Raw genomic sequence first — 11,107 nt, forward strand, 5'->3', positions numbered from 1 at the left:
AGGTCAAGTCCACCTCAGAAAAATGTTGATTTGAATCAATAGAGAAAAATCAGAGAAGCATAATGCTGAAAATTTCATCAAAATCGGATATGAAATAAGAAAGTTATGACACTTCAAAGTTTTGCTTATTTTTCACAAAGTAGTTATATGCACAATTTAGCCACATGCAAATGAGAGAATGAATGATGTCCGTCACTCACTCACTATTTCTTTTGTTTTTTATTGTTTGAATTATACAATATTTCAATTTTTACAGATTTGACAATGAGGACCAACTTGACTGAACCATATAATATTAAAAAAATGGTAATTTCACACGTTCTGGGAGAAATAAAACTTGGTTACTCAGAACATAGAGGAGAAAATTAGAATATTTCATATTTCATTTAATAAAATACAGAAGAAATAGTGAGTGAGTGATGTCATCAATTCCCTCATTTGCATAATGACCAGGATGTGCATATAACTACTTTGTGAAATTAAGCAAAACTTATAAATATCATAACTTTCTTATTTTACATCCGATTTTGATGAAATTTTCAGTGCTGTGCTTGTTTGATTTTTCTTTTTTTTTTATTTAAATCAACTTTTGTTGGGGTGGACTTGTCCTTAAGTAGCAAGTCGTACTGTCACCTAAATCCTGTCTCTATAAGCATACTCTCCAATGTGACGATAGCATCATCTTCTATATATGGCTGGTGTAGCCAGGAGGAGGCATACATCATCATGATGTCACGGTTGTCATGGTGAGCTACATCCTCGACGATCACCTCCTTGACCTCAAGTTCCTTCTGGTACATGTCTTGAAGATGCTGAGAGGCTTGAACTGCAACGAGGAAGAGCAGAAGAAAAGATGCATTAGATGAAGGAGAGAGAGCAATCACATTTATTTCATTCCATTTTATTTTCCTTTTATTCATTTTTATTTCATTTCATTTCATTTTTCATTTCATTTCATTCCATCAACTTTCTCTAAGGTGAACCTAAAGCTTAACACAGACACAATATAGTATTTTCAATCATGAGCCTGCTTCACATATTACATGATGAATCTGATTTTCAAAGAGTTCTTATAGTAAAGATTCTGCACTTATGTACCCAAAGGAGTTTTAAAATTCCAGTGGAAAATCAGTTAAGGTTGATACTTAACCCAGCATGAGTGACCATACGTGTTCATATGAATTCAATACAGTAAAGGAATGAGACACGTAATGATGTCATATCCAAATTCCAATTATACTATTTAAACTTGTACAAAGCATTTAATGGTGAAATGTTGGTTATAGGGATCATTATTGACCAGTACTCACCAAACTTGTCCACTGACCAGCTTGTAAACAATGGACTGGCATCCTGGTCAGATTTCTTTTTCTGCTCCAATTTCTCCACACCTTGGAAGTGCTTAGTGATAGATGCCATCTTGCTCATCAGTGTAGTCTAAAATGCAATCAGAATTTTTTTTTTTTAGAAATAAGTATAAGATTCTAACTCCTCATTTCAATTCAGGTAAAAGTTACATGGGCCTCATGGTAATCCACACAATAAAATGCCCCTTTAATAGAGCCTACATGTACATAAACTTTCAAAAGGGCACCTGAAATTATCAAAGGGTCCAATGTAAACTGTAATCTATGCAAATTTTCACTTCTGAGATAAAAAAGTAGCCCTGGAAATTTTTTTAAAGAAATTTTTGCACATGTGTGAAAAAAAAAATTGTGATAAATATGGCAAGCTTCATAAACACTTAAAGGTACCATTTTAAGATATTTGAAATGATTCAATTTGACCATATAAAGAGATAGTTTGTCACAACGATTTAATAATAATAACAATAATAGCTGGATTTGTAAAGTGCTTTTTGCCTGAGGATACAAAGCGCTGCTATTATTACCCTGGCTTTAGCTCAAGCTACCATCACCGGCGCTCAGTGCATTCAAGGAAATAATTTTGCCTGGTAACCATTCACCTCACCTGAGTCGAGTGCAGCACACTGTGGATAAGTTTCTTGCTGAAGGAAAACACGCTATGGCTAGGATTCGAACCCACGACACTCTGTTTGAAAGGCAAGAGTCAGAATCATTAGACCAAGGCGCGCCCACAATTTATCAAAAGTCATTGGAAACAATTATGATTATGACAGGGTCCAATATGAAAGTATTGTTCACGGGGAAAATTTCAAGAAAACAAGACAAAGACTCTCGCCTTGTGAACAGAGGATAGTGTGTTCGAATCCCACCGCGGTCCGGCCTCCTTTGGCAAGGCGTTAATCCACACTTTGCCACTCTCAACCCCAGTGCTAAATGGGTATTCGGTAGGATTTGAGTCATTGTAGCTTGTCCAGTACTGCGTGCGCCTCACAGGCGACTGACTGGAATACTCCCCAGGGTGTGGAGGATGTGCACACATTGTGTGCGGGAATGACTGATTGAATCCGATGACTGGGGTAATAATATATCTGTACAGCGCTTAGACACGTCGTTCCGATGTATTAAGCGCTATATAAAAGCGGATTATCATTATTATTATTATCTACTCTAGATCTAAATCCAAAGAAAAAATTCTTAGAAAATGTTAAGGAAGTAATATTAGGTTTATTAACTATTAACAACCTGTCATATACGGCAAGTCATATCGATACAAATTTCATTGCAGAGGCTCTCATGAAAACTGGTGGGTGTTTCATAAAGCTGTTTGCAAGTTACGATTGACCTTATGAATGACTGTTGACCCTTTCTTTGGAACTAAATCTATGCCACTGGAAATCTGGGGGCCGTTTCATAAAGCTGTTCGTAAGTTAAGAGTGACTTAAAGAACAATAGATGAACCTTTCTCACGCGCTTAACCATCGCCAATGAATATACCATTTTCCACAAGAAAGGATTACCAGTTGTTCTTAAAGTCACTCTTAACTTACGAACAGCTTTATGAAACACCGACATGGTGTGTATCACTTACAAGAAAGAATCACACGTTGTTCATAAAGCTGCTAATAATTTAAGAACAGCTTTATGAAACATCAACTTGGTTCACAAGGCTTAACTGATGACAGGTCATTTGCAATAAGTTTCTGAAATTATATTTGACCAAAGTTCACCTGTCACAGATATACATCTACAGTATTCGTTAGTGTTATGAAAGTGGGCCTTCGTTTTTGTTCATGACTGTGAATAGACCGTAAGCATATGATTACATTATCTCATAGCGCCCTCCCTCAGAGGATATAGAAATACACTTGCAGAGTTATCATAGATGTGCAAAACTGCAGATCACCAAACACATGCTAAGCATTGGTTTCAGCCTCTAAGATGGCGGCGAGATGAAGTCAATGCATAAGGTTGACCTGTAAAACTAACACGCAAACAATAAAGCGTTACCATAGATGTATGTATGGCAGTCAGCTGTTCACACAGTGCCTCGAGGCCTTCTGGCATTCCATCATTCAGCTCACTCAAGAACTCTACTTCACTCTTGGTCCTCGTCTGAACATCAAGCTTGCTTTCCCTATCACTCCTGAATGAAAACAGACAAGCAGCAATTGATCTGTTTGTTTTAATGCATTGACAACAAGAACTTGAAGAAGTATTAGTACTCTGGGTGATTTGGCAAATGACAAAAGGAGTGGTCACAAGTGAGACGTTTTCAGTTTGCTATCATGTTATCAAATGCCGAGTCACAGTCAGTTTTGATAGATCTAAATAGCACTTATTTTATTATAAGTTGAATTCATTGTCATATATATTGAATAAATACAAGAGATGCAGTCTAAAATCTGATTTATATTTTAAACCTGTCAATAAAAATTTAAAATCTGCAGTAAATCTACTTTATGTTTCAACAGAGCATTTATCCTCATGAAACCTTTTCTTGTCTTGAGTAATTTTTACAAACAGGTTTCACCATTAGAAATCAAGATTGTACACCCACTTACTTATATTGAAGTTTAAGATTGATAATCTTGTTGATGATGTCGAAGCCTGCATCATTCATTCCATTCCATTTCTCAATATGATTGTGCCAATCAGCGCAGTGGTCCTTGATGACCCTAGCACTCCCTTGAAGCTTCTGCTGATGACCAGATGGACTAGCACCTGAAAGGAATAAGATTGCAATCTTCAGTTTATCCGTTTCTTCCTTCTTTGGTTTTGATGACAACCAGTCAAAATTGACTATAATGCCACAGCTTTTTAAGAAAGAATTTAAAAGCTTCTTTCACATTTTTGGGGGGGTTATTTTTTTTTCTTTATTTTTCCTTCATTTTTTTCTCTCTAAACCCCCCCCCCCCACTATATATCATGTTTTTTTTCATATCACTCAGGCAGTAGGGGAGACCGGGGTTAGTTGGAACATGGGGTAAGTTGAAACACTGTAGTTTTCTTTAACACCTGTAAAATAAATTTATGCAATACTGCCCTCGATTTATTTCAATAATAATTCAACACTGTTGTTTCATTAATAGCAATGAATTGTGGACATTATTGCATAAGTCTATTTTACAGGCTTTAAAGAAAATTACAATGTTTCAACTTACCCCATGTTCCAACTAACCCCGGTCTCCCCTAAAGCAGCTAGCTTGACAGATATCAGTTTCTTACTGGGGATTTATTAAACAATTTCTGGCATTTATTTCCATCATCCCCATCAGTGGAGTCATTCAGCTGAACTACTGATGGTACAGAGACTAAAATGTTTTGGTCTACAAAAGGGGTTAGGTGGAACGTGGTTAGCACAGATTTCTCATGAACCTTCCATAATAACTAGTGAACTTTCCATAGTGCAGGCAATTTTGCATAATTTTTGTAACTAGCGTCTATTGCATGTAGGGCTGGAATCTTAAAGGGGTACTCCAGGCTAAATATGATATGAACAGATAAAGAAAAATCAGACAAACAAAATGACAAAAATTTGATCAAAAACAGACAATGAATAACAAAGTCTTGAATTTTTATAGATGATTTTGGTGACACAGTTCTAAAAACATGTCTTCATGAATATTCAATGAGCAAACTGCTGATGTAATATGCCCACTTGTTCTTTTGTATTTTTATGATATGAAATTATGTTCTTTCAAATTTTTCCTTCAAGAACTAAAAAACAAGTGGATTGACAATTCATTTCATGAATAAGTTACTAGTATTCATCGATGCAAAATAAAGGGAGACATATCATTTACACATACTTGTATGAAAAATTGAAATAATCATGATTTCATGTAATAACATAAGAAAAAGGAAAGTGAGGATGACACTGATCACCAGGGGGGTGTTTCACAAAGATTTAAGTATGACTTAGGTCCCACTTAAATGTTGACGCGCGTATGATATGCAACGCGCAATCTTATTGATCAATACGCAGAAGTGCGCGTCCTCTTGGCATGATCTGACCAATGCTGTCATGCCTTTTATACTGCGCGCAACTAGACATTTAAGTGCGACTCTAAGTCATACTTAAATCTTTGTGATACACTGACCACCAGATCACCTACTGAATGATGTACATACTGTTTACTGTCTTCACAAAATATTGCTTGATTTTAACATTCATAGCTTTGCTATATCACATTTCAATGAAATCTGCAGCATTTTGATAGTGAATTTTACTTTTTTTAATTCAAGTATAATTATTTTCAGCCATGAGTACCCCTTTAAATTAGTCAACATAGGTGAAAAAAAAATGACACATGAAACTGCAAAGTGCCAAGACATTTTGAGGCTTCCTCCCCAAATCCCCACCTGAAAGTAGTTCTGGCATGATAAGCATGTTTTTTTTTTTACTTTAGTGTCTTTGGCTAATTAGGGTGGATTTTCATTCCTGATAGTTTCCTGCCCAGTGCATATTTTCCTGCAAAATTACAATAGAAAAATTTCCTCTTATGTAATTCAACTTTTTGAATCTGCATCTCCATGGCAACAATACTTGTTCATGATCAATCATCTTTCATCCTTTAACTTGTCATCAAATATCATATATCATCTTCCTTTGGTGATCATCTTCCCCTTGAATCTTGTTTTGTGATTTATTTATTATTTTTTGTGCGTGTTAACTTTGGTTTATGTAATTGTTACGTTTGCAATGTTTTTACTCAAAATAAAAGAGTGGTATTGAAAACTTTCAATCATTGATGGATATTTGTGGCTAAGCAGACAATTGTTATATGTCATGTTTATTAAAAAAATCAAAGTGTGAATTATTTGATATTCAAATTCAATTTATATTTTTTTTTTCAAATAAATGTCCAAATACACGTGAACTAACTACTAGTTGAAAGATTTGAGAGATGTGGTTGTGTCACTATATAAATTGAGATGCTGGCTAAGCTGAGAGACAATCGTCATTGTCTACTTTTGTTTCATCTGAAAAAAGTTACAAAAAAAAAACGTTAAAAAAATATGTTCTTCAAAAGATTTCATAATGCTTAATACTCATAATAAACACAAATCAAATATTCATAATTCAACTTTTGAAAAACAATATGAAGATTTGGAGTTCACACATGCATGATGGTGGTGATAATTTTACAGCTTCTAAAAAAAGTGTAACAAAGTGTAAAGTACGGAAAAATGAGGGGGATGGCAAAGAGCAGATCTATTTTTAGCGAAAATGTCAAATTTGAATAGAAATGACTGCCACACTACAGATTTTCAGATATCTTGGAATATTCTAACCTCAAAACCTGTTTCACTTTCCCAAAAATATCATTGAAAAAAAGTTTTACCTCTTCAACAGAAAATTTTGCGGTTTTATATACCATTGACTGGTATCTGAAGACAGATTTCTCTAAAATTGATGAATGGCATAAAATTTAACGATTTTCTGTTGATTTAAACATTAATCAACTATTCAAAAGTTAAGAGACCTCTAGTGTAGACCAAAAGCTTCAGTCTCTGTATTTTGGTTGTTCCGCTGAACTACGTTGGCTCCACTCACCATACATAGACTGAAGACCTTAGGGGCCAGTGGCTACAGACAACGCATAGTGAACTAGCGTTTTATAGATCGCGATTTAAAACTGTTTTTTTGAGCGAAATTGAAACAGTTTCATGGTTTCCATTATCAGGGAAATATAAATAACTTAAGTAATTGCATACCTTGGACCGGAGTTATTGAAAAAAAATCCACTGGATGATTGAGAAATCTGTCATCTAAGACATTTTCTCCTGACCTGACAGTTTTTCTTGCACGTTGCCATCTTGAATGACGTCATTATCGTTACTAACTTAATGTCTTGATATATCGCGATTATAATAGTATCGTTTGTCTTCGTGTAGTGTATCGTATCGTATTATTGTATTCGTATATTGCCTTGTAGGTGTGCTGGTGGAATGCAATATGATATATCGATATCACATTCGTAAATTGTTGACGCCCTCTCCGTTCGTTTGTAAATATTTCATAGTTTGGCTGCCATTTTTATCGTTTTTGCTGTGTTCTTCCCAACTAAACATCGGTTAAGTATAATTTTCATGCATTTTCATCTATATCGTTTAAAGTATTTTAAAATTGAATAATTGAATATTTCTAGTTTGTATGGCAGTGAGTCCAAACTTTGCCCATGTCCGTACTTTGTGGACGGTCATTATCTAAAAAACTAGCCAATATCCTTAAACCTGACATCATCAACGTGAAAAGTGAACTAAAATTACCCTTTGGTGTGAATTTCTTTAGGATGAGTTCAGTATTCATGAAAATATTGGCAAAAGATCGGCAAATTTGTCACCGTTAGCGCCCGTTTTGAAGAAAGCAACAAGCATCACGATATCACCATTTTTCAAGCAGAAATCATCAACAAGTGGAATGCCTCTGGCCGTCTCACCTGCATCACGCGGTTCAATATAGCAGCAGTGCTGACTTTGCATACTACTCTAACTCGCACAAGATGTTCAGTGATACATGGTTACTCTTATGTCCTCTTTTTATGAACTAGACCAATAAACTTACAGAGATATGATGGTTATTCAACGAAAAACCCCAACATGGCCAAAGTTCATTGACCTTACATGACCTTTGACCTTGATCATGTGACCTGAAACTGGAACAGGATGTTCAGTGATACTTGATTACTCTTATGTACAAGTTTCATGAATCAGATCCATAAACTTTCAAAGTTAGGATGGTAATTCAACAGATACACCCAATTCGGCTAAAGTTCATTGACCTTTGACCTTGGACATGTGACCTGAAACACGCACAGGATGTTCAGTGATACTTGATTACTCTAATGTCCAAGTTTAACGAACTAGACCAATAAACTTTCAAAGTTATGATGGTAATTCAACAGATACCCCCGATTCGGCCAAAGTTCATTGACCCTAAATGACCTTTGACCTTAATCATGAGACCTGAAACTTGCACAAAATGTTCAGTGATGCTTGATTACTATTATGTCCAAGTTTCATGAATCAGATCCATAAACTTTCAAAGTTATGATGGGAATTCAACAGATATCCCCAATTCGGCCAAAGTTCATTGACCCTAAATGACCTTTGACCTTGATCATGTGACCTGAAACTTGCACAAAATGTTCAGTGATGCTTGATTACTATCATGTCCAAGTTTCATGAATCAGATCCATAAACTTTCAAAGTTATGATGGGAATTCAACAGATATCCCCAATTCGTCCAAAGTTCATTGACCCTAAATGACCTTTGACCTTGGTCATGTGACGTGAAACTCATGCAGGATGTTCATTGATACTTGATTAGCCTTATGTCCAAGTTTCATGAACTAGGTCCATATATTTTCTAAGTTATGATGACATTTCAAAAACTTAACCTCAGGTTAAGATTTCGATGTTGATTCCTCCAACATGGTCTAAGTTCATTGACCCTAAATGACCTTTGACCTTGGTCATGTGACATGAAACTCTAATAGGATGTTCAGTAATACTTGATTAACCTAAAACTTAACCTCAGGTTAAGATTTGATGTTGACGCCGCCGCCGCCGCCGTCGGAAAAGCGGCGCCTATAGTCTCACTTTGCTTCGCAGGTGAGACAAAAATGTGAGTTAAATGTGGTACTTACCGATTCCATAGCATATTGCCATCAATCTGATATAAATATTTCACTTTTTGAGCTTGAGTTTTTGTTTAAATCTCCACAAAAGCTTTGGTGCGCGAAGTTAGGTCACACTTTTTCTGAACGGTTTTCCAGCACAGCCCGCATTCGCCGATCGGAATAGAATTTTGAGATCGCGATACAGGCGAAACCCCTTGACCTACTTTACATTTTTGTCCATGATTTTATAGTTTACGATCTTGCCGTCAATGTGGTAACTGTTTCTTGAATTGATTTTGTATAAATTATGAATAATTTGTGGACAAAATTAAGCCTGATGAATATTCTTGAAAAGTGCGCGAAGTTTGGACACCCCAACATAGTTTGTTTATCCTTAGAGTGTAACTTCGATGTGTAATATTACACCAACGTTTGGACTCTGGATTGACAAAAGTGCGGGTGTTATAACAAATGCGAGCCCACACGGACACTTTACCGTCAGTGAATGGGGATTACAGTAAAATGTCAGAAATTGTTGAATAAATCCCCAGAAACAATGGTTATTCCTGTCTACCTCTAGTGCCAAGTGGGATAGACCAAAAGCTTCGGTCTCTGTTATGTTGGTTGTTCAGCTGAACTCCGTTGGTTTCACTCACCAAATATACAGAGACCTAAGTTCTAGCACGATCTGTACAGGGGACTCAATGGCCATATGTTTATGTACTTAAGATTGGATAAAACGGCAACGGGGAAGTGAATTTGCGCGACAGCCGAGGTAAGTCACTGTTTTTGTTCCTTTTAACTTGATTTTTCTCCGTTTTTTGGCAATTAATGCCAAGAGTGAATATTAATTTGCATTTTGGTCGCGTTAATTTTCAAAATTTTTATTCATTAAAGACAAAAATTGAAGAGCCCCGACGGGGGGAGTTTGCATTGCAAGTCCCGTAATGGTGGAAGCACGATAGCGAACCGTCTGTGTACGAGGAGAAAATTTAAAAAAAATATATTAAAAAACTCCTCGAAACAGACGGCTGCCAGCTGTCTACTAGTCTAGTGGGACAGTCATTGTTTGAATTAGTAGAGACAGGAAAGATGAATTGTTTAAAAATAGCCTCATTTTTTACATTTTGCAATTTACTATTCTATTTTTTTGATGATGGAAAAAACTACAAAATTTTATCAATAATTCGATTATTCTATTAGAAATTGTTACTTTTTAGATTACTTTTTAAGAAAATTTGACTGCTTATAAAGAGAAATCTGAAATGAAAGTGAAACTTCAAACTAAACTAAAGTGAACATTTTCCATACCTAGGGATACCTAGGGAAGTTTCTGAATGTAGGCATGTTATGCCTCTGTATTCAGTTCTAGGTTTTTCCTCCTCAAGATGGCTGGCTCACTTCCGGGAACAGGGCTTTCGTAGTCATATTTTATTGGCTCATTTTTCCAGCATCTATCCAGGGCAGCTTCAAAACTGTGCACACTTGGGGCAGTGACAACATCATTATTTAGGCTGTTCCATGCGTTACGTATTCTAACATAAAAAGAATTCCTATATATGGAATTGCCCACTTGCTTTTTTTTCTTTTTTTTTTGCTTACCTGTAAGTGTAACTGTATTGTTATCTGTGTTACTTTTGTGAGCACGACGAGAAGAACCTTTCCTCTTCTTTTCATCCATCATTCTCACTGATTTTTCGGCCTCGCGAGAGATGAGAATCATCAGCCGGGCGCACCGTATACCGGGATCACGTCGGCCGGGAATTCGCCGGGTGCGTGGTATGCATGCAGGACCTCTCCACTGATCTCTACCTCTCAGATCAGATATCAGCGGACCTCTCTCGCGTGAAGCGAGTCAGTCGCTCAAGCTATCACGTGATCGTCATGATCAGGTGATAAAAAAGCGTCGTCTGCTTGACAAAACTCTTTTTTTATTCATCTATCTCTATATCATTCTCTTTTGCATTTTCTAACTGTGTATTCTTTAAGCAATGTCTGATTTAGGTGACCACTCATCCTATCCCAATCAGCAGCTAACTTTTTACCAACCCCTTATTACCTAGATGTAAACTGCAGCTATATTATCCCTGCTGCTGTTATAAAAATTAATGCATA

At 36.2% G+C, this 11,107-nt stretch overlaps 1 protein-coding gene across 1 annotated transcript; it reads right to left on the bottom strand.

Moving 5' to 3' along the window:
• Positions 1-621: 621 nt before the first annotated feature.
• On the bottom strand, positions 622-10,871 carry LOC121417954 (cyclin-dependent kinase 2-interacting protein-like). The gene is made up of 5 exons (XM_041611666.1): positions 10,595-10,871; positions 3,929-4,088; positions 3,375-3,510; positions 1,311-1,437; positions 622-826 (listed from the first exon to the last, which is right to left on the bottom strand). The coding sequence occupies exons 1-5, from the start codon at positions 10,713-10,715 to the stop codon at positions 630-632; spliced, it is 741 nt and encodes a 246-aa protein (XP_041467600.1). The 5' UTR covers positions 10,716-10,871; the 3' UTR covers positions 622-629.
• Between the last annotated feature and the right edge of the window lie 236 nt (positions 10,872-11,107).

The sequence above is a fragment of the Lytechinus variegatus genome, chromosome 7 (genome assembly GCF_018143015.1).
Source record: "Lytechinus variegatus isolate NC3 chromosome 7, Lvar_3.0, whole genome shotgun sequence".
NCBI lineage: Eukaryota > Metazoa > Echinodermata > Echinoidea > Temnopleuroida > Toxopneustidae > Lytechinus > Lytechinus variegatus.